Source organism: Gymnogyps californianus, unplaced genomic scaffold (genome assembly GCF_018139145.2).
Source record: "Gymnogyps californianus isolate 813 unplaced genomic scaffold, ASM1813914v2 HiC_scaffold_46, whole genome shotgun sequence".
Classification (NCBI taxonomy): domain Eukaryota; kingdom Metazoa; phylum Chordata; class Aves; order Accipitriformes; family Cathartidae; genus Gymnogyps; species Gymnogyps californianus.
In genome coordinates this window covers 343,036-366,391 of record NW_026114356.1, presented here as the reverse complement: position 1 = coordinate 366,391, position 23,356 = coordinate 343,036, and the positions used below count along the sequence as shown (strand labels likewise).

The 23,356-nt window shown below is 41.1% G+C and overlaps 1 protein-coding gene across 2 annotated transcripts; it reads left to right on the top strand.

Annotated features, from left to right (window-relative positions):
• The first annotated feature begins 448 nt into the window (after window positions 1-448).
• Window positions 449-20,854, top strand: LOC127028870 (nuclear factor interleukin-3-regulated protein-like). 2 transcript variants are annotated; one of them, XM_050914526.1, is made up of 2 exons: window positions 449-507; window positions 18,836-20,854. In XM_050914526.1, the coding sequence occupies exon 2, from the start codon at window positions 19,021-19,023 to the stop codon at window positions 20,398-20,400; it is 1,380 nt and encodes a 459-aa protein (XP_050770483.1). In that variant the 5' UTR covers window positions 449-507; window positions 18,836-19,020; the 3' UTR covers window positions 20,401-20,854. The 2 variants fall into 2 exon arrangements, with proteins under 2 accessions (XP_050770483.1, XP_050770484.1); XM_050914527.1 differs by lacking the exon at window positions 449-507 and adding an exon at window positions 969-1,073.
• Window positions 20,855-23,356: the final 2,502 nt, after the last annotated feature.

Genomic DNA, 23,356 nt, shown 5'->3' with positions numbered 1-23,356 from the left:
CTGTAGGCCCCACCGCTCCCGCAGAACGTTGGAAAGAAGACCCCCTTCCACGCTGCCCCAGCTCGCCAGGGGCGATTACGTAAATGTCAGCCTCTCCCCCCTTCCGCGCACTGCCCCCCGCCTGGAGGGTTATGCAATACCCAGCACATAGACCTACCGTACCACATACAGCCCCAGCAGCGCAAGGGGCGGGGTGTCCGGCCCCGTCCCCCGGCAGCCTCCATTGGCCACCCCCCGAGAGTGCTCGGCGTGGATTGGGGTGTTGCTGCTGTCACTTGCAGCTGACTGACAGGCCGGCCGGCCGGCCATGAGAGTGAGTGCGTGCGTGCGTGCGTTCGTGCGTAGTTCTGACCTACTAACATACATCCTTTCGTGTTGCTACGCGCTCCCTCACTCACTCTGGGTTGCTCTGCTCCCGGACAAGTGGGACGCTGTTGCTTGCCCGTCCTTACCCGCCTCGCCTCGGCCAGGTGCAGTGGATGCTCCGCTTACTGCGCTGCACTGAAGGTAGGAATGCGCGCTCAGAGTGGCGTCATGTGCGGGAGCCGGGGGGGGGGCGCGCGTGTGGGTGCGGAGCTGTTTGCTGTGTGCGTGTGTGCATAACGTTTTGCTGGCGTGTCAGTGCCGGGGCTCGGCGCCTGAAGGTAGCAGGCACGATGTGTGCGTGAGTATGAAAGGCCATGGTAATTTCGGTGCAGAGTTAAGGATTAGGTCGTTAATTACAACCCTTTTGTGCGTTTACGAGAAAAATCGGAGTTTTGTGCCGATGGATTGTCAGAGGCCGCCGGAGAGATCCCATTTTCACACGGTGTTGAGGGATGTTGTTTGTAGGCAAACTGAATTAATGGTAGCAGTCTGCCCCACAGCCCCCGTGTTTTGCTAGGCTGTGTTTGCCTAAGCCTTTTTCGTCACTTTTGTCGCTGTTTTTCAGACTCTACGGGACCGATCACAGTCCTGGAAATGTTGCATTATGTAACCACAGAATTTGCTGGCAGTCAGGCCAGGAAGAGGGAGCTAATTATGCGATTTTATAATCTTGCTACAAAGAAACTGGGACAATCGCGCTTAAAAATGTAAATAACAGATTTTGTTAAAGTACATTTAATAAGGAAAGTAGACAACTGGGTAAGTGGGGAGGTAACTCATGCTTGCTGACTGTGTGTTGTGTACCTTAAAATGAAATTTGTGTTAATCTATATTTAGCCCTATCACATTTTAGCAATTGTGGCTTCATGTGCTATTCCTGTTTTTTTCTCCAGAGCTGTGCATATAGACGTTCAAGGCCATTTGCTTGGATTTTTAACTCCATGCTTTCAGAGCCCTTTTGATAAGGCTGTATTTTTAGGAAGGCATTTTACCTAGACACTAAACAATTTCTTTGGTACTGGCTTTTACTTGTCACCCTTTTAAAAGAGGGGAACATGTAATTTAAGAGAGGAATGAATTTAAGAAAATGTCAACAGCGCTGAAGAAGTGAGATGGCCTGCCCGTGTCCTGACAGCTGCAGTGGGCTCGGGTGAAGAAGTAATGCCAGGCCCAGGGGGCAGAGGAGTACCCCAGTCCCATGAAATCGGGTATTTTAGTGTGGCACACAACAAAAGCAGAAGTAGGTCAGTATGACGTTTTCGGTAGCACTAATCTTCGGTTAGTTGATGCGTGATCACGACCGGAATGCACGCGCTGTGGGTCACGGGGAACACTACCGAAGGGAGTATCGCAGCAGTACTGGTATGGGGCGGGGGGGGGGTCCCGATCCCGCGCCCCGGCGGCTCCGACCGCCCCGAGGACTTGCACAACACGGGGCGCGGAGGTTGCTGTGTCCTTCTTCTGCTGGGGATGGCGGCGGGCTGGGACCGTTCGAACGTCCGCGCGGCAGCGGGCGAGGGCTGAGGGCGCTGCCGCGCCGCGCCGCGCCGCGCCCCGCCCCGCCGTTCTGGGGCTGGGGCAGGCACGGCGGCAGAGGCTTGCGAGGTCAGGAGAGGTGATAGTGCGGGGCCGCTTTGAACAGAGCGGGCCGGACGCCATGCACCGCCGGTCACGTAGGGGGGCGCCTCGCCGCCGCGCCCCGCCCGCCCGTCACCCCCTTGTAGGGGCGTCGGTGGGCCGCAGGGCGGGTAGCGGCGGGGCGGATGTCATGTCTGACCGCCGCTTTCAGTCAGGGCGAATCAGACAGAGAGCCCCGAGCTCCCTGCCCGAGGGTCTCTCCGTGGGCAGATGTCCCCTCCCACTACCCGCCCGGCGGCCCAGGGGCACCCCCCTCCCCCCCCCCGGATTTCGGCCGTGCCCCGCTGCCACAGGTTGGGTGCCACTGTAGGAAGGGTGCGGCTCACAGATAGGCAGTAGAAATCCTCCCTCCCCCCCCCCCCCCGATCTGAATATTTAGGATTTCTCCTTAAGTCACAAACAATGAAAACTGGCCATTGCCCAATTCTGTTGTTGGCAAGTCATTTCGACATTTCAGTGGCAAAAGCTGTGGCTGGAAGTCCCATGTTCTGGGGTCGTCTTGTGCTCTGTCCTTGACAGAAGGCTACTTTGAAAGTTGCTGATGATAACTTGTCTTTAAATATGAGGCAATTTGTGTGTGTGTGCACACCTAAAATGGTCTTCTAAGTAGACAAAACCAAAATTACCGTGTTTTTGACTAATCCTTCCAAAGTGAAAATTTAGTATCACAACCATGGTGGTATGTTCAGTATAACTGTTGTAGGTAGTAACAGTAAAATATTTTTTTTTAAAGGTGATATTTTTTATAAAATGCACAAACTTTTCTGCTACTTGATTGTTGGGGTCAAGTACAGTTTTGCCATAGTAAAGCTGTTTGGAGTAACTGTGTTTTTAAAAAAAAAAGATATTTTTTCCTTGTCCTTATAATTTGAATGATTGCACTCAGTTTCATTGTGTTCACTAGTATGTATGTAACCTACTTTGAGTCATCTTTGTTCTCCTCAGTAATTAATTCAGTCCAGAGCCTAGTTTAAAATATTGCTGTAGGCATTAGTTTTACCATCCTTATTCAATTAAAATGTTGACTTAGATAAGAAATTTGAATGAATAAGGCTTCAGGTTTTGGTCCAAAGACCTGATTTAAACCAACCAAATCAAGGATTACTGATTGAAGATCCTTAATATCATTGGCACTACCAAATATATCATTATGAGTTCTCACATTGCAGATGTCTTTATTTGACTGTTTGGAAAATAAAGGCAAATAATTTTGCATTCTTATTTATTTTCTATTTTTAACTCATTCTCTAAAGGACTGTTAACTAGCTTTCAAAATATCCAGCTTCCTGAATTTGACTTCAAGGCTTCAAGTTTCTTTTGGAATTTATTTATTTATTTTCAAGGACCTGATTTGAAAGGTGTCAAAAATCTTAGTGTCTTCTCATGAGCAATAGGAACTTACATGACCTCTTCACAGCTTATCTTATCCTAAGAAGGAACAGTATTTTCCATGCTTTGGCTGAAACTTGTAGAACATATGTGCATTCTATCTATTGCAATAAAAGGAATGCACAGTCTAGAAAAGATATCAGTACTTTGTTGCTTTTTTCAATCCTTTATCTTAAAATAAAGCTCATAAATAAAATAAACCTTTAGCTCATTCTAAATTGACTTATTTTAACAAATAGTTGTGCAAACTATGTTTATGCAATAGTTTCTTTTTCCAGACAGCAATCTTGCTGCTGTTATAACATCACTATGATGCAATAATGTGTACAATTGAGTCTTATTACACCCTGTTAAGCAATGTATCTGACTCCTCAGCTTAATTGACTCTTCTAGGTGACCTTGTCATGATTATTACAGTCAGTTATGAGATATAAATGTGCTTAGGATGTGTAATAGGAAAAAAACCCACAAGTTCCTGTGGCCCATTCTATGGCAAAATGACAGTTGATTTCAGTGTTAGTATTTTACAGTGTTTGGGGGGGAGGAATTTCAAACAAGATATTTGTAACTGTCTAATACTGATGGTGATGACTGTCAAAAATAAGATTGTGTAAATAAGGGCATACTTGGATGTGATTCAAAATGTAATAGAAGCAATGTTTCTGAAAACTTTTTGGTTTTAAAGGTATACCTGAAATAGATTAGTACGGGGACCTTGTTAAATATCCTGCTTTTTTTTTTTTCTAATTCACATGTTGAATTGATCCATGTCCAAGTTAGCATACTCTGAGACTGAATCTGGTCACAGATATTATATAAATCTATTTATTTTCTGTTGGAAAGAAAGCCTTATTTAAAATATTTTTCTTTTTTTTTGTAAGTTGCCACATCTTGGTGTGGCTTTCAGTTCTGTCCCCAAAGTATTTAAATAATAAACCAGTTTTTGCCATAGAGATGGCTTCACAGCAGTTAGCAATATAGATGCCAGTCCTGCAAGACCTCCTTTTATGATTAGAACCAAACACTTGGACTCTCAATAAAGAAAATGAGGCTTTGTGCATGCAGTAGTTTTCCTTTCTGGACTATCTTGCAGGATTAGAGCTCTGAAGATTGCTATTTCTCCGTTTCGTTTGCAGTGAGTGGCAGAGATCAAGATTTTTTACAGGCAATGTTTATTTTATATATTTGTACTTAAGTTTTTATATAATAAGATGCAAGGTTAGAGCATCAGCTGGGATTTACTGACATAATTCTACTGCCTTTTAATAGAGTTATATAAATTTAGATCAGCTGAAGGTCTGGTCTATGCTTGACATTTCTAAGACTACAGTTAAAGCATGTTATTAAGGGCATTGTCCAAATGCCTCTTAAACACTGACAGGCATGGGGCATCGACCACCTCTCTAGGAAGCCTGTTCCAGTGTTTGACTACCCTCTCGATAAAGAAATGCTTCCTAATGTCCAGTCTGAACCTCCCCTGGCGCAGCTTTGACCCATTCCCACGCATCCTGTCAGTGGATACCAGGGAGAAGAGCTCAGCACCTCCCTCTCCACTTCTCCTCCTCAGGAAGCTGTAGAGAGCAATGAGGTCGCCCCTCAGCCTCCTTTTCTCCAAACTAGACAAGCCCAAAGTCCTTAGCCACTCCTCACAGGACATGCCTTCCAGCCCTTTCACCAGCTTTGTTGCCCTCCTCTGGACACATTCAAGGACCTTCACACCCTTCTTAAATTGTGGGGCCCAGAACTGCACACAATACTCAAGGTGAGGCTGCACCACCGCTAAATACAGCGGGATAATCACCTCTTTTGACCGGCTGGTTATGCTGTGTTTGATGCACCCCAGGATGCAGTTTGCCCTCCTGGCTGCCAGGGCACACTGCTGACTCCTATTGAGCCTGCTGTCGACCAGCACCCCCAGATCCCTTTCTGCAGGGCTGCTCTCCAGCCACTCCTCTCCCAATTTATACTTGTGCCCGGCGTTACTCTGTCCCAGGTGCAGAATCTGGCATTAGTTCTTGTTAAATTTAATCCCATTAATCATTGCCCAATGCTCCAATCTATCTAGATCCCTCTGCAAGGCCTCTTGTCCCTCGAGAGAGTCACCAGCACCTCCCAGCTTGGTATCATCAGCAAACTTGCTAATGGTGCATTCAACTCCTGCATCCAGATTGTTGATAAATATATTGAACAGAACTGGTCCTAGAATTGATCCCTGAGGAACACCGCTCGTGACCGGTCGCCAGCCAGATGCAGCCCCATTCACTACAACCCTTTGAGCTCTGCCCTTCAGCCAGTTCTTCACCCAGCGCACCATGAACCTGCTCATCCCACAGTTGGACAACTTGTCCAGAAGGATGCTGTGAGGGACAGTATCAAAAGCCTTCCTAAAATCCAGAAAAACTACATCCACCGCCTTCCCTTCATCCGCTAGGCGGGTGACCTTATCATAGAAGGATATCAAATTAGTTAAACAGGACTTTCCCTTTGTGAACCCATGCTGACCGTGCCTGATGATTGCATTATTCTTTAAATGCCTTTCGATAGTACCCAGTATAATCTTCTCCATAGTTTTTCCAGGTACTGAGGTTAGACAAACAGGTCTGTAGTTTCCTGGGTCTTCCCTCTCGTCCTTTTTGTAAATTGGAATAACATTGGCTAGCTTCCAGTCAGCAGGGACCTCCCCAGACTCCCAAGACCTTTGGTAGATGATTGAGAGGGGTTCTGCTGTAACATCCGCTAGCTCCTTCAGTACTCTGGGATGAATCCCATCAGGCCCCATGGACTTATGAACATTCAGCTGATACAGCTGGTCCCTTACAATTTCAGTGTCCACAAATGGAAAGTCACTGTACCCACACTCATAGTCCTCTGACTCAGGGGACTGGGCAGCCCAAGGTCTATCAGTATTATTAAAGACTGAGGCAAAAAAAACATTGAATGCCTCTGCTTTTTCTTCATCCCTGTTTGTCAGGTGACCATCTTCATCAAGTATTGGTCCAATGTTTTCCTTAGGCCTCCTCTTGCTATTAACATACTTAAAAAAAGCCCTTCTTGTTGTCTGACACAACACTGGCCAGTTTCAACTCTAGTTGAGCTTTGGCCTTTCATGTCTTCTCCCTGCATGGACGAACCACAGCTCTAATCTTCCTGCGGAACCTGACCTTGCTTCCAGAGATCATACAATTTCTTTTTCCTCCTGAGCTCCATGAAGAGTTCCCTGTTCAGCCAAGCTGGTCTTCTGCCCCGCTTGCTTGACTTATGACACAGTGGAATTGCCTGCTCCTGTGCTTTTAAAAGGTGGTTCTTGAAAACTGACCAGCACTCATGGACTCTCTCAAAAGCCCTCAAAAGCAGATTCCCAGGGTACTCTACTAAATAGTTCCCCGAATAGCTTAAAGTTTGCTCTCCTGAAGTCCAGGGTAGCAACTCTGCTGTCCTTTTTTCTCATTACACTGAAAATTTTAAACTCAACCCTTTCATGATCACTGTGGCCAAGACAGCCACCTACCATCACATCTCCCACAAGTCCTTCTCTATTCACAAATAGCAAGTCTAGGAGGGCATCTTTCCTAGTTGGCTCACTGAGTACCTGTGACAAGAAGTTATCTCCTGCAAACTTCAAGAATTTCCAAGACCTGCTCGTCACAGCAGTATGATATTCCCAGTTGATGTCTGGGGAGTTGGAATCTCCCATAAGGACAAGGGCTACCGATCCAGAAATTTCTCCTAATTGCCTATAGAATAACTCATCAGTGCTAACATCCTGGCTGGGTGATTGATAGTAGACACTCACTACAACATCTCCTTTGTTTTCCATCCCCCTAATCCTCACCCAGAGGCTCTCAACCACATCATCCCTAACTGTGAGGGCTGTACAATCAAACCTCTCCCTTACATACAGTGCAACTCCTCCACCTCGCCTGCCCTGCCTATCCCTCCCGAACAGCCTGTAGCCCTCCATCCCAGCACTCCAGTTGTGGGACTCCTTCCACCAAGTCTCACTAATACCAATGATATCATAGTTCTGGGAACTGACCAATGCTTCCAGTTCACCCTGTTTGTTTCTCATACTGCGTGCATTGATGTACAAGCATTTCAGACATGCTCCTGAGCCCTCTGTGCTCCCAGGAGCAGAGTAAATGTTCCCACTAGCATTGCCACCCTCAGGCGATGCCATGCCAACCCTTGGCTTACCTACTGCAATCCTGATGGTATCCCCTTCCCCCACTGATTCTAGTTTAAAGCCCTCTCGAGCAGCCCTGCCAGCTTACGCCCAAAGACGTGTTTTCCCTATCGGGACAGGTGGATCTCGTCAGGCCCCAGCATACTTTGTCTCTACAAGGCCCTTTCATGGTTCAAAACCCCAAAGTTTTGGCACAGGTACCGCTCCTGGAGCCAAGTATTAATATCCTGGGCTCGCCTGTTTCTTCCAAAGTCTCCCTCCATTACTGGGAGGATTGAGGAAAACACTATCTGTGCTCCCGAATTTTTTAGCATTCTTCCCAGGGCTCTGAAGTCTCTTTTGATTGACCTCAGACTTTTTGTTGTGACATCATTTGTACCCACGTGAAAGAGTTCAATAATAGAAAGCTATTTGTCAGAATAATTAACATTTGATTTTGTATTTTTGTTTTGTGGCCCTTAATTAGGGGAAAACAATAAAACAAAATCATGAATTTCAGTATTTGAAATTAGGGATGTGTCGTGGTTTAACCCCAGTCAGTAGCCAAGCACCACACAGGCGCTCCCTCACTCCCTGCCCCACCCGCTCCCAGTGGGATGGGAGGAGAATCAGGAAAGAAGGTAGAACTCGTGGGTTGAGATAAGAACAGTTTAATAACTAAAGTGAAATATAATACTACTAATAATAATGAAATATAATAATAATAATAGTAATGAAAAGGAATATAACCAAAAAAATAAGAGGAAAAAAAAGGAAAAAAACCTAGTGATGCACAATGCAATTGCTCACCACCCGCTGACCAATGCCAGAGCAGCGATCCGCCCCTCCCGGCCAACTCCCCCTGTTTATATACTGGGCATGACGTTCCATGGTATGGAATACCCCTTTGGCTAGTTCGGGTCAGCTGCCCCGGCTCTGCTCCCTCCCAGCTTCTTGCACACCTGCTTGCTGGCAGAGCATGGGAAACTGAAAAGTCCTTGGCTTAAGATAAGCGCTACTTAGCAACAGCTAAAACATCAGCATGATGAAGGAGAAGAAGAAGAAATCATTCTTCAGAAGATATCATTCCTCAGAAAATAACCAAAACCAAATTGTTTTGTGGCATACTGAAACCAGAGCTGACTTTATGCAGCAGATGTTCATCTAGCCATACATGTAGATGATTTCATAGATGGGGCAACTGTTCTCACCAGTCACACACATTGCTTTTTTTTCTCCAGCACTGAATCATCATCTCTCCTTGACTGCATTTTTTTTTAAATGGAGAAAGTAGAGCACTGTTTAAGAAACACAGATACCTAGAAATATTAAGCAGCTTGTGGTGCTGAAGGTCAAAATTACTATCTTCCTTGTTGTGGAGATGGGAGAACACACTGTGTCTGGTACACTGTGATATTGTGCTATCATGAAACGATACTTTCTACAATCCTCTCTTAAATTTCAGGCCTCATCTCTGTCATCTTATGGTGCTTTCCCCCACTACAGTTATTGCAGAGGTGTATAAAAATGGCACTTTAACATTGCAGGAGGTTCCTAAATCATTCATGCCATTATACCAGTAGCCGCCCACTGAAACTGTCTCTAAAATATTGGTTACTGACATGGTGGTTAGATTTGCAGAAAATACAATCAACTTAAACAGGCCATGGCTTGTGCATGTTCAAAGCTCCTTTGTATCGATATGAACTACTTCACAAGTTTGCTATAGGCCAAACTGTGAATAGAACCAGTGGAATTTGTATATATATAATATATAGATATGGTCTAAGCAAGGCTTGGTTTGGACAGGGTGTGTTGGCTTTGCAGCCAGATGTAGAAATCTATTTCCACCATCACAGCTGTTTCTTTTCTCCAACTTCTTCCCTCTGGTATGGACTACATGCTGGCTTTTTCCAGCTAAGCATTTCCTTGCAGTGCTTCGTTCCTAGTCAGCTGTGCCTTATTAAAAAATAAAGCTGTGTTGAGGATGCTGCTTGGCAGCATCGCATCTCGCTGCATGTCCGATGTGCCACTTCCAAGCCACAGTGTGGCACTCAGCAGGAAGTCCCATGACCCCCAGTACTGCACACCATTCAAAATCTGTAATTGTTCAGGCTTTAAAAAATAAAAATCTTCTGGCTAGTGCTCCTCGCACATGCCAAACAGCTTAGGCCTCCTCATAAAATTGTGTCCAAGACAATGTTCAGTTTTGTCTGTGCAGTAGCAGCTCTCTGCTCCATAACAGCAGCATGTTGCTCTCAAAGTGAACCCCATATGATTTTAGGAAACATATGTCAGTCCTTGACAAAGAGGAGCTTGTTTCTTGGAGACTTTTTTTGTCCAGCAATGTCCAATTGTGTATAGCACAAGTTACTGCAGCTTCAACAGCAAACACAGATGGATAGTAATGCCCAGTACATTGGTCTGAGCATTTTACAAAAGGAAATAGAAACCTCTGGCATCCATGCAAGGGTGATGATCAGATATTTAAATAGAACCACCCACCTGAATAGAAATGCTCACCTGATATTACCCTAAAGAGTGTATAAAGTTTTTTAATTCAAAAGTTTAAAACTATGTTATTCAGAGCTATGCATGTATTGTACAAAGGGACAAGATGTAGAAATATGTCAGGTAAACAAGTGTCATGGTTTAACTCCAGCCGGCAACTAAGCACCACACAGCCGCTCACTCCTCCCCCTCCAGTGGGATGGGGAGGAGGATCGGGAAAAAAAGTAAAACTCGTGGGTTGAGATAAGAACAGTTTAATAACTAAAGTAAAATATAATGCTAACAATAATAATAATAATTTAAAAATATTATAATAATAATAAAAAATGTAATGAAAAGGAATATAACAAAAAAAAGAGAGAGAAATAAAACCCAAGAAAAGACAAGTGATGCACAATGCAATTGCTCACCACCCGCTGACCGATGCCAGAGCCGCGATCCACCCCTCCCGGCCAACTCCCCCCAGTTTATGTACTGGGCATGACGTTCCATGGTATGGAATAGCCCTTTGGCTAGTTCGGGTCAGCTGCCCCGGCTCTGCTCCCTCCCAGCTTCTCGCACACCTGCTTGCTGGCAGAGCATGGGAAACTGAAAAGCCCTTGGCTTAAGATAAGTGCTACTTAGCAACAACTAAAACATCAGAGTGTTATCAACAGTGTTCTCACACTAAATCCAAAACCCAGCACTGTACCAGCTACTAAGAAGAGAGTTAACTCTGTCCCAGCCAAAACCAGGACAACAAGCTCCCAGGGAACTTGTGCTGCTGGCCTCAAGTGCTATGGAGATTTTTCTAGCTGTGTATTGGCGGCTAATCTGCTGCTTCCTGAAGTCAAGGGGTGACTTGCAGGTTGCAGCCTTTGTGAAGTTTGCTGTGAACCTGCTAGGAAGCTGTATACAAGTGACTGCCTCAGATCTGGAGCAACATATAGATATTTTCATGATAACTGGCTAAGTTTCATGTCTGATTCCCTTTCCCTGAAAGCCCTGCTGGTGAGCCATGACAGTAACTACATATAGATCACCTTCAGACTTGCCTAAAAGATGAGTATGTGTTGAATTTGCAGTGAGGGATATCAGGAACAGAAATACAGAAATGTACTTCTTAAGAAGAAACTACAAATGCCAAATTGGCTTGGCTCCAAAGTTCAGTCTACAATAAATAAGAATACCAACAACTTCACCAGCAGTGAAGTAAGAGTAATCAAGAACTAGTTTATGGCTGCCCAACCCATAGAGTATCTGCTCTAATCAACCCATAATAAAAGCCTTGGTGCTGGGCTTCACAATAGAAAATTGGAACTCATTCTGTTCAAATGTGAAACACTCACTGGTTCAGCCCACAGCAAGTATTAAACACACATGATTTTCAAGTGGATGAGGCCTGGTCCTCTGCATAGATCATGACCATTTCAAATACTAATATAGAGCACCTCTGCTGCAACAGTTTATACTTGCATCTAATATAGTCCAGATGAGTAGAAAACAGTTTGTGCTGACACAGTGTTCACTATGTAAATCCCTATGAACAGCTAAAGTATGAAAACTGGCAATATTCTACAGACATGATCACCACAGGGATATGTATGGAGGGCAACTAAAACCACATCTCATTGACATGAAGTTAGTTTTCACAGGGTTTATTAGACTGAGATGTAAAGAGAGGTATACAATCTTGAAAAGATTATTCTTCGCTCTTCAACCATCAAGTGTCCTTGAAGTTAAACCCTGATATATGCTATGATACGGAGGAGCCTGATTTCAGTTCTTCCACTGAGAAAGTGTGGCCTTTGCTCTTTAGAGTCCAGGAATGAAGTAAAAGTTATTCACAAGTATGTGTGCTGAACAGTAGCAGAGCACATTCCTGGCTAACAGGTCATAGGGGAACCTGTGGATATCCCTCATCAAAAGATTTTACCTGTTGTAATAATGAAGTTCCCTGTAATGTATATTTCAGAGTTACTGAATTCTGCAAAGAGAAACATAAGCCCTTGTTTCTTTCTGCTGCACCCTGTATAGCATAAGGCACATAAAAAAGACTCCATATGAACAGTCAGTTAAATATTGGTTTGGTTTGTAGACTCAGTCAGGGCACAAGCTTTGACAGAGTTTGTTATGGAAAACTGTTCTGTGACAAACATTTGACTTTTATTTATTAAGATAGATTTATTCTTATTTGTTGCAAACAGAGAAAGAAAGAAGGAGATGGAACAGAACATGAGAAAAAAATCCTTTTATGCTGCTGTTAATCTGTAATTTTCACTAGAATAATACAGAAAATGGTATTTCTACATCTGGTGATATGGTTTATTACTAATGGTGATTTTTTTTTTTTTCAGAATGCCTATGGCTAATTCTTTTCAAATTACAGAAGGATATGGGCAAGACTTATGATTAGAATAAACTGAGTGAATTTGAGTCATGAAGCACAGCTGAGAAAAGTGCATATGAAAAGAATATCCCAATTCCATGCTGAGAAAATTTAACTGAAAACTAGATTATCTTGTCCCATCATCTGAGGTCAGGTTGTATGGTAAACACCCTAGTGCTCGTCTGCCCACCGCTTGGTGGCATATGGATCTCCTATACACTGTCTTTGATATTTTTGCTCCAGGCTCTTCCTGCACTCCAAAGACTAAACTGGTTCTCACAGTCAACTTCTCTGTCTTCCGTAACTTGCCCAAAGTAGTGGCATTATTCAGTCTCATTTAGTCCAGCCCCATTAATCTGTGTGTCCAGTTTCCTTCTGGCACCTTTGCTGACCTTCATAATCTCTGTTTACTCATGCTCCTCCTATGCCTGTTTCCTTGTTTTACTACCATCAATTTGCTACTTCCTCTACTTTATTTTTAATTACCTCTTTGCCATGTCATCTTCATGCAGGAGTTCCTGCCCTCCTTTTCCCATTAGATTCTTCTGATGTGGGCTGTCAGTATACTGACCATAATAGCCTACAGTGTGATCTTTTAGATCAAAGAGGCTATGTTTCTATTTGAGTGACTATTTGCAGATCTACATAATGCATTTACTAGAGACACCTGTCTTTAGACCCTTCATAGTTCCCCATTGTCTTAGTGACCTTAATAATGTCACATCTCTCTAATAGAAATCCTGAAATTAACTAGTTGGTACTTCTCTATTAATACTAAATGACAAACATAACATCTTTCAAAAATGGACTCGCAGATGTGTGTTTTTTGAGAGTAATGATTGGAGAAGATATTACAGAGCAATACCCAAAATATGAAATAAAAAGGGTGAAGAGCTAGCAGAACTTGCACATTATATGATGACTTAGGATTCTACCCTCTTGCTGCACAAAACAACAAAACTAGAGGAAAACAGAGGAAAATCAGCCTTTGATGAAGTTGGAGCCTGATTCGCAAATCAACTTCCGGCCAACTCCCCCCAGTTTATGTACTGGGCATGACGTTCCATGGTATGGAATACCCCTTTGGCTAGTTCGGGTCAGCTGCCCCGGCTCTGCTCCCTCCCAGCTTCTTGCACCCCTGCTTGCTGGCAGAGCATGGGAAACTGAAAAGTCCTTGGCTTAAGATAAGCGCTACTTAGCAACAACTAAAACATCAGGGTGTTATCATCAACATCATTCTCACACTAAATCCAAAACACAGCACTGTACCAGCTACTAAGAAGAGAGTTAACTCTGTCCCAGCCGAAATCAGGACAGGATGCTGAGATTTTATTTTCAGAACATTGTTACTATTAAGTTATTGCTTTGTGCAATCTAGTTTTTCCTACTGTCAAGTGATGTGATATTTAAATAAAATGGCATGATATATATGTATAATTAAAACTCAGAGAAGCAAAGGTAATTAATATATTACTTTATATAAATATTTAAAGTTTTTCCTGGTTTCGAACAAATTGAACATGTCCGATAGAATTATACTGACTTTCTAAGCAAGTTGAGGAAAATATAGGTTGAATTTGCACCTATTAACCTTGACTGACCTTTCTGAGGAACAGCTATTTTTAATATGTGTTTAGATCTCTCCAAATAATAATTTTACTTTCATAATTTGTGTATTTTACCTTTGGGAAGAAAACTATACTTTCATGAGTTAATTTGTAGTTATTAGGATAAACAGTGACTTATCTAATTTTCCTAACAATGAAAGTCTTTTACATAAATTACATATGACATCAACTTTCTGGATACAACATGGAGTTGGGTAATATGAAAGTGCAATAGTATTCCAAGTGCCATGGTGAGCTTATTCATTTTTTTAATATTTGATTGAAAAGTGTCATAATAAATGAATGATTCTTGATGTTTGCATAAATTATATTGTGTAGACACCTAGCATGATTTTCTTTCAATAAGACAAAGAAAATCAACATTTTGTCAAAAATGCTTCATCTTGTATGAAGCATCATCGTCAGTGTTCCACTGACCTAATTACATGTTGATCCTGGAACCATAAACACTTAAAATGCCTATTAAGTTGTAAGAAAAGGGAACCCTAATGCAGGAGCAATAGTTTTGTATTTCTCCATGTTGTTGTAATGGATTCAGCAGTAATTGGTGGTAACATTGGTACTGTAAATTTTGTTTCCTTCTTTGACCTTGGATAACCTATAATAGCATAACATCCAGTTACCCAGTGTTTCCAGAAAGTTTGAACTTCATTTGCTCCCCATTGCCTAGACCCTCTTGCCCACAAATCTGGGGATAATATCACTATTCCAGTGGAGTCGGCATCAAAGTTTTTCTTCAGCAGGAACAGAATTTCACTGAAGGTGCTAGATATAAGGCAAGAAAGAGTATATTGGATGATTTCAGTAGAGGTTGGTTTGGGCTTTGGAGGCCACATCCTCAGTTAAAGAGGATTTCTTAATTATTATAGACCTGAAGGTGCAGAATTTCATGGCATACTTTTTGTCTATGAAAAGCAATATTGGTAGAGTAGCTCCAAGATGTTTAAGCAGTGTTTAGTTAGGCTGTGTATCCATCAACTAAAATTAAACTCAGTTTCCTCCCCTGTATGTGCATAATATTATTTCTGTACCTCATTGTGGTGGGTTGACCCTGGCTGGATGCCAGGTGCCCACCAAAGCCGCTCTATCACTCCCCTCCTCAGCTGGACAGGGGAGAGAAAATATAATGAAAGGCTCGTGGGTCGAGATAAGGACAGGGAGATCACTCAGCAATTACCATCACGGGCAAAACAGACTTGGGGAAAAAAATTAATTTAATTTATTACCAGTCAAATCAGAGTAGGGTAATGAGAAATAAAGCCAAATCTTAAAAACACCTTCCCCCCACCCCTCCCTTCTTCCCGGGCTTAACTTTACTCCCGCCCCGAGCAGTGCGGGGGGACAGGGAATGGGGGTTGCAGTCAGTTCATCCCACATTGTCTCTGCTGCTCCTTCCTCCTCAGGGGGAGGACTCCTCACACTCTTCCCCTGCTCCAGCGTAGGGTCCCTCCCACGGGAGACAGTCCTTCATGAACTTCTCCAAGGTGAGTCCTTCCCACGGGCTGCAGTTCTTCATGAACTGCTCCAGCATGGGTCCTATCCACGGGGTCACAAGTCCTGCCAGCAAACCTGCTCCAGCATGGGCTGCTCTCTCCACGGGTCCACAGGTCCTGCCAGGAGCCTGCTCCAGCACGGGCTTCCCACGGGGTCACAGCTTCCTTCAGGCACATCCACCTGCTCCAGCGTGGGGTCCTCCATGAGCTGCAGATGGATATCTGCTCCACCGTGGACCTCCATGGGCTGCAGGGGGACAGCCTGCCTCACCATGGTCTTCACCATGGGCTGCAGGGGAATCTCTGCTCCGGCGCCTGGAGCACCTCCTCCCCCTCCTTCTTCCCTGACCTTGGTGTCTGCAGAGTTGTTTCTCTCACATATTCTCACTCCTCTCTCCGGCTGCAGTTTCTGTTGCACAGTAACTTTTTCCCCTTCTTAAATATGTTATCACAGAGGGACTACCACTGTCACTGATTGGCTCGGCCTTGGCCAGGGGCGGGTCCATCTTGGAGCCGGCTGGCATTGGCGCTATCGGACATAGGGGAAGCTTCTAGCAGCTTCTCACAGAAGCCACCCCTGTAGCCCCTCCACTACCAAAACCTTGCCGCACAAACCCTATACGCTCATAAAAGTCTTGATGTAGTTAGCAAATGTTTTTAAAATGCTTTGTAGATAGAAAGTACAAAATATATTCTTCAGTTTTTCAAATTACAGAGTACAAACTGGTCATGTTTGGGTATCTATGAGCAGGTTCTATACCAGCCCTGGTATGTGAACAAATTTTTAAAATACATATCCTTTGACAGAATGCTAGCAATAACATAATTAATGATACCTATGTGGAACATGGGAAACAGCAACTAGAAATATGTGCAGACATACCAATGTGAGCTTTTATTGTTTTTCAACACTTTGCTACATAGTGGTTTGAGCTGTTTGTTTATTAAAATGACAGTGATAAATGCATGGTTCTTCTTTAAAATGGGAAGTTATTTTGCATTTATTTTCCTTTTTTTTTTTAAGGACTGAGGTAAATTTTGTAGACAGCTTTACAAAAGTGAAGTTTGTTTGAAAGCATCTGACTGCTTGAAATGGGTTTTAATTTAGTTTTGTAGAATTGCTATCAAAACGTTAGAGCAACAGAATTAAATAATTAGATCTCATTACAGAATACGTTTTGAAAAATTAAGCTTGGAGATAATGTGAATTGTTTTGATAAATACAAATAATATGCAGTTACTCTGGAGAAACATATATGTGTGTGTGGAGACCTATATGTGTATTGTAAAGCAGAACTGACTGACTTAATTAAATTACAAAGAACAGAGGCAAGATTGAAGGACTGGGTCACAACCCTTTGACACATTTCAAGTATTACAATCTGAATATGCAAGTCCCCAGGGTCAAATTCTTAATGTCCTATTTTGACATGGATAAATTAAATTTTCCTGATTTCTGCATAGGTAATTTCTTGCTTAAATAGTATGAATTCTATGGAAGTCTCATTAATATTTGGATCTGGGATTGTATCCTGCTTCTGTTGAAGCCAATGGCAAAATTGCTGTGGGAGCAAGACTGGATTTGTAATTGTCACTGTCATTACACTGTTACATTGGCACTCAATGTCATTAGCATCAAGCAACAACAACAAAAAAATCTTTAATAATGACTAATGTAAGGTACTATTAAATGTTGGTTTTATAATACTTTATGAGGGGGTGATAAAGCAATTGAAAAATTAATCATAAGGGAAAATATTGGAGTTTGAAATATAATCAGAGGAATCATTACAGTTCATTAATTTATGTGTAAATACTGATGTTTTCCAGTGGAATTATAAAATGCAAGTGAAGTGAAATGGCCATTTTTATTGAAGGCATTTTACCCTTATCATCAGATGGAATTTAATTTGTTTACAGACTCAGTATTGGGCTGATCCACATGGAGAACTATTAACAAACTAGGGCTTTGAGTCCTGTTTGTAAAGCAGCAATTTCAGCTACCGGGATAAAAGTGTTCAGGGAATATGTGGAAAGAACTAGAGCTTTATTGTTGTTTTGTTAGCTGACTAAAGCAATGGCATTAGAACTAATTACATAAATATCAAACCAGTAAGACTGACATAAAACATGTTGCTTACACTTTTGTCTTGACTACTTTACTGATGTACTCTGGCTGAAAGCAGAGTTGAATGCTGCATGCAAAACCACTATTGTTTTGATACACACTTATATTTGCTGTAGACTTACAAGCTACCAGTTCTACATTCATTCTACTTGTGCCAGGAACAATGTGTACAGGAGGGAGACTGGCCAAAACAGGAGTTACCAGTGCTAAAACAAGCAGATTATGCCCTCGAATGCCCCAAACTGTAGAAGGCACATGAAGCAAGGGACATGAACTCTGCAGCTTGTTGGATTTTAAGTGTAGGTCAACACCAGTATCTGGCTGCATGAGACTGTTTGAAATTGCAATTGAATTTTCATTGATTAAATAGAAGATCATACTGATGAGCTATGCCCATGGTCTGCATGCGTTTAGAAAAAAACCTTTCTGCTCTTTATTATTACCAGTTACTATCATTACTAATATTTTCCCTAAATTGTAGTGTTGGACACACCAAAGTGGCATCACTTTGAGCTGGAGACCATACAGATAGATACAAAGACATAGTTTTTGTCCTGAAACAGTCTTATTTAAGAGAAAACATGTTGCTTCTGTATTTGCCAGAATTATGTGTGCATTTACTAGTTTGAATTGATATGATTGATCAAAAAGGGATTTTAAAACTTGAAGCGTGTGCATGTGTGTATACACACATGCACACAATGCACATTTTATATATATATATAAATTTACAGGATACAAAAGCAGTAGTTAAATGTTTAATAACTTTATGGATAGCAGTGTTATTTTAAGACAATAGAAAGCACTCTAGCTTCTCTAAATCAGCTTATGTTATTTTTAATCTGTGGAGGACCCAAATATATAGCATTGCCAAATCACGCACCAGAGCTGTTTTCTGAAGAGATGTTATATATTCAAATATATAATTTTTTTATTCATTTTCCTTGGATCATATTGTATTTGTTTTGGAAGCAAATCTGCTACCTAGGTATCATAAAGCTTAGAATATCAGTTGTTTCAGTGTCAAGCTTCCTTCATATTACAGCAGGTTTAATGAATCAAATGCTAGTCTAAGCTTTTTATTGAAAATTACTTTTGAATGTTCCAAACCAGCAATTCCTAAACAGAATTCAAATTCTCTATTTATTGAAGGTTATTTAGAAGATTCTCATCATCTCTGCCAAGAAAATTTGATCTAGACACTTCTGTTTGAGAATATGAAACAAAAGGAAGAATATGCGTGGATTTCAAAGTACTGCATTAAGTTGTGGTATGAGAAGTACTGGGGAAATAGTTTTCTCTGTTGCTCATTGTAGATCTATTACAAATTGTTTCTGATGCAGCTGAGAAAAATGCAGACCCTTAAAAAGGAACATGGACCTGTTGACACAAGTAGCAATGATGTGGACAAAATAATGGTACTTAAGTCTACTTTAGCAGAAGTGTCTGAAGAATTGTCTACAAATGAAGAGATACTACTCACTGAAGCAAGTAGTGGAAAAAGCAAATCTTCAGCTTGCCGGAGAAAGCGAGAATTCATTCCAGATGAAAAGAAAGATGCTATGTATTGGGAGAAAAGGCGGAAAAATAATGAAGCTGCTAAAAGATCTCGTGAAAAACGACGACTGAATGACCTTGTCTTAGAGAACAAACTAATTGCACTGGGAGAGGAGAATGCCACTTTGAAGGCAGAGCTGCTTTCTTTGAAGCTGAAGTTTGGTTTAATTACTTCTGCAGCCTATGCCCAAGAGATACAGAAACTCAGTAGCTCAACAGCTGTGTATTTCCAAGATTATCAAAGTTCCAAATCAAATATTAACTCATTTGTGGATGAACATGAACCATCTATAGTTGGTAGCAGTTGTATTTCTGTCATTAAACATTCTCCTCAAAGGTCTATGTCTGATATGTCTGAAATATCATCAGTAGAGCATACTCAATCAAGTTGTATGCAAAACAACTGCAGAAGTCCTGAAAATAAGTTCCAGATTATAAAACAGGAGCCCATGGAATTAGAGAGAGAGCCAAGAGATGACAGATGTTCACAGAAAGCATCCATATATCCACACTACATGGGAACTACCTTTAACATGTACTCACATTCTCCTCCTCTGTTCCAAGTCAATAGGTCCTCCAGTAATTCCCCCAGAACTTCAGAAACTGATGACAGTGCAGTTGGAAAGTCATCTGATGGAGAAGATGAACAGCAGGTTCCTAAGGGTCCAATCCATTCCCCAGTTGAACATAAAAATATTCATGCAACAGTTAAAGTTCCAGAAGTGAATTCTTCAGCTTTGCCTCACAAGCTTCGAATTAAAGCCAAAGCCATGCAAGTTAAAGTGGAAGCAGTAGATAATGACTATGATGCTGCACAGAAACTATCATCACCTATTGATATGTCATCAAAAAGACATGTTGAGCTTGAAAAACACACTGCACAAAACTTGGTGCATTCTTCTCACACTCCTTTCTCAGTTCAAGTGACTAATATCCGAGACTGGTCTCTCAAACCAGAACTCTGGCATCAAAAGGAACTCAATGTAAGAATTCAGAGTGGTTGCAAAACTGAAATTGTTGAAATAAAAGACAGTATCTTCAATGTCTCTGAGTCAGAGAACCTGTATTTGAAGCAGGGCATAACAAACTTATCTCCAGAGGTTGCTTCCCTTAAAAGACTTATAACTACACAACAAATCTCTGCATCAGACTCTGGTTAAGTTACTACTGAATAAAGGCTTATTGTTGTTTTTTAAAAACAATGTCATTTGCAGTAGACCAATATGTTTTGTATTATGCTGACTTATCACTGGACTTGTGATGTCATTTCACTGTAATGTTCACATAATGTCTGGTGTCTTTTTGTGCACAAATTATTATGGAGACTAGGCTGTGTTATGATCATTATGCCTTGTGTATAGTCAAGTAGCCGGTACGAAGGCTATATATAGTGAACTTTGTTTTCTTTTTCTTCTTCTAAAGCGTGCAAGTTACCAGTTACAATAAAATATTGATGACAAACACAAAACATCTACTCCAATTGATTTTTATGAACTTGTAAATATGTTGTTAATTAAAAAAAAAAAGGCTTGTTTCTTACACTGTGCTCAACTTAACTTATATGTTTGGTTTTTACAGCCAGACTTACACATATTTTAAATTGTATTTTTTCCTTAAGACCTCTTTTTAGAAGAGAATTGAAATAAAGTGGATATTTATAAATGAAACAGTATCCAATTCATAGCCTTAGTTTTCTTTAACTTACTTCTTAGTATAAATTAACCAAAAGCAACACAAATTCTAACACAGTAATTGTAATATCAAGGAACTTTTTCTTCTGTCTCAAATGAGAGAGGGAGTATTGGGTTTCCTGAATGGCTTACTATAACGAACTTTTTTCAGTATTATAACTTTGTGTTTTAGATGAAATTAGTTATGTTGGACTTGCGCATCTTCAAGTTTTAAGAGTCTTGAAGTGACAGAATTGGACAATGTTGTCTTTACCAAGGGCTGTGCTTATGCCTGTACAGGCATGGAAAGAAGTATGGTCAAAGGCTACTGGATCTGTAAACTCCGAGCTTAACTTGGCAAAATCTATATAAGGACAGGCAATAGTAAGTAGCAGCATTAGAGGAGATAATCTTCTATTTCAGCTCCCACTGTGGGACATAACAGAATTGTAAGTATGAAATAAGGCTTACAGCCAATATGGCTTTGGTTTAAATGGCTTAGTTAACTGAACTGGAATACCCTGGCTGACTACAAGGCATTTTGCCAGAAATTCTTAAATATAAAACAGAATATGTGGAGAACAATCCAGATAGTACTAGCTCCTTAAAATTTGCATAGACAAGGACTTCTTCATATGATGACTGGACAGGTTTTTAGTGTTCTTGTCTGAGAAGAGCCATTGGAGCATGGAGATTGTATTGCATCATACCCCCTTGGCTGGGCTTACCAAAGTCTTTCATTTAAAAAATAAAAATAATTTATAAATAGAACATAGATTTGGCAGCAGAAGTCCTTCTCAAGATAATTCCCCATTCTCTTAAAGTACTAATAAATCAGATGATTAACAAATAAGCACTTTCTGAAAAAGTTCTTTATGGAAATGTTCCATTATAGATCATGGAAATTAATAGACTTAAAATACTAATTAAGAAAACAGAATGGAGTTGTTAGTGATTTTTAATTACATATTTGACTAGAGTGAGAGGAAGTTTGTCGATTTATTTTTGGAATGAAGAGGAGTCTGAGTCTCTTCTGATAGCTCTGAAGTTTGGTCCAGCAGTCAGGGCAATGGCAAAACTCTCTGACGTTAGCAAGGCCAGGATTTTATTCTATATTTTTTTCAGGCACTGATGATTCACAGTCACATTCTGGGTAGACCTTGGCACAGAAATCACTGGTACAATTTGAACTTTTTTGAGCCTTTTAATTGCTGAGCTGTATTTGTGACATTGAGAGTTAATAACACACAGAGATTCCTTTCTCAAAAAATGCCTGTTATCCTTTTCTCATGCCTTAATAATACAATAGACCCCTATAGTCAGGCTCTATATATATTTGGTAATTAATATAGATGACATCTCAGTGTTACTGAAAATAAGATCAAGATTATTGCATGAAAAAAAAAAAATACATTGAATGATGGATATGAGACACCAGGCAGTGACTGCTACTGGCTTTTTGCTTACTAAATGTCTTCTGTAAGTAACCACAAAATTCTTTAAATATTTTGTATATTATTTATCACATGTAATGTGTTCAAGGAGAAGACTTAAAAATCTCAGTGTTGCTATGTGTGTAAGCCTAGATCTATTGTGTTTTGGGTTTTTTTTTTCAATTTATTGTTACTTACTGTTTGTCATAATTGAAGATTATTATCCTCCTTTTAGCTCATATTTTCCACTATTTTGTGTATTTCTTTTGTGCAATTAATACTTAAAAGCAATGATGTAGTTAATTTGTTGAAGGGTGTCATTGCAAGTAAGCTATAGCATGGAACTTAGGAGCACAATCAGATGCTATTTATGCCCCTTCCCACTTTAGTATTTGAAAAAAGAAATAATTTGTCTTTTGTTCAAAACTAGAACTAATTACAACATGATTTTCTATTATGTACATCATATTAGTCCAATACGTAGGTTAGTAGGTGTTATCTCTACAATTCTGCAGTTGATGACAAATCATTCTATGCTCAAGTTATTACTTCTATGGCTAAAATTTGGAGTATCTTCCGTAAACTGAAGTTATAAAATGCAGGAGTGTGGGTGGTTCATATAAAGCTAGATTTTTGTCTACAGTCTCATCCTTTAAACTGGACAACTGAAAAATAAATTTGGTGTAGCTGACCTCCTCACCCAGCCCCATCTTTAGCCTGCTTTCCTCCAGCATGTTGTATCAGGGAAGAGGAAGAATTGCCACTGATCAGTAGGAGGGAGAGAATGCAGTGGGACTCTGCTCCCATACTCTGACTTTCAGCAGCAGTGACTAATAAATTAGAACATAAATAGTAAGGATATATTTTCCTGTCCTATCTCACAGGAACACTTAAAAGATGGGTATGGTTACGGTTATGTGTAAGTTTACACTGCAGATTTATATTGTTACCCTTTCACATGTCTGGGTTTATATATGGCATATTTAAAAAACAGATAAGGATCTTTACATCCC

Bases quoted from the DNA above. Each gene is read 5' to 3' on its own strand.
- LOC127028870 (XM_050914526.1), top strand. From the start codon at position 19,021: ATGCAGCTGAGAAAAATGCAGACCCTTAAAAAGGAACATGGACCTGTT.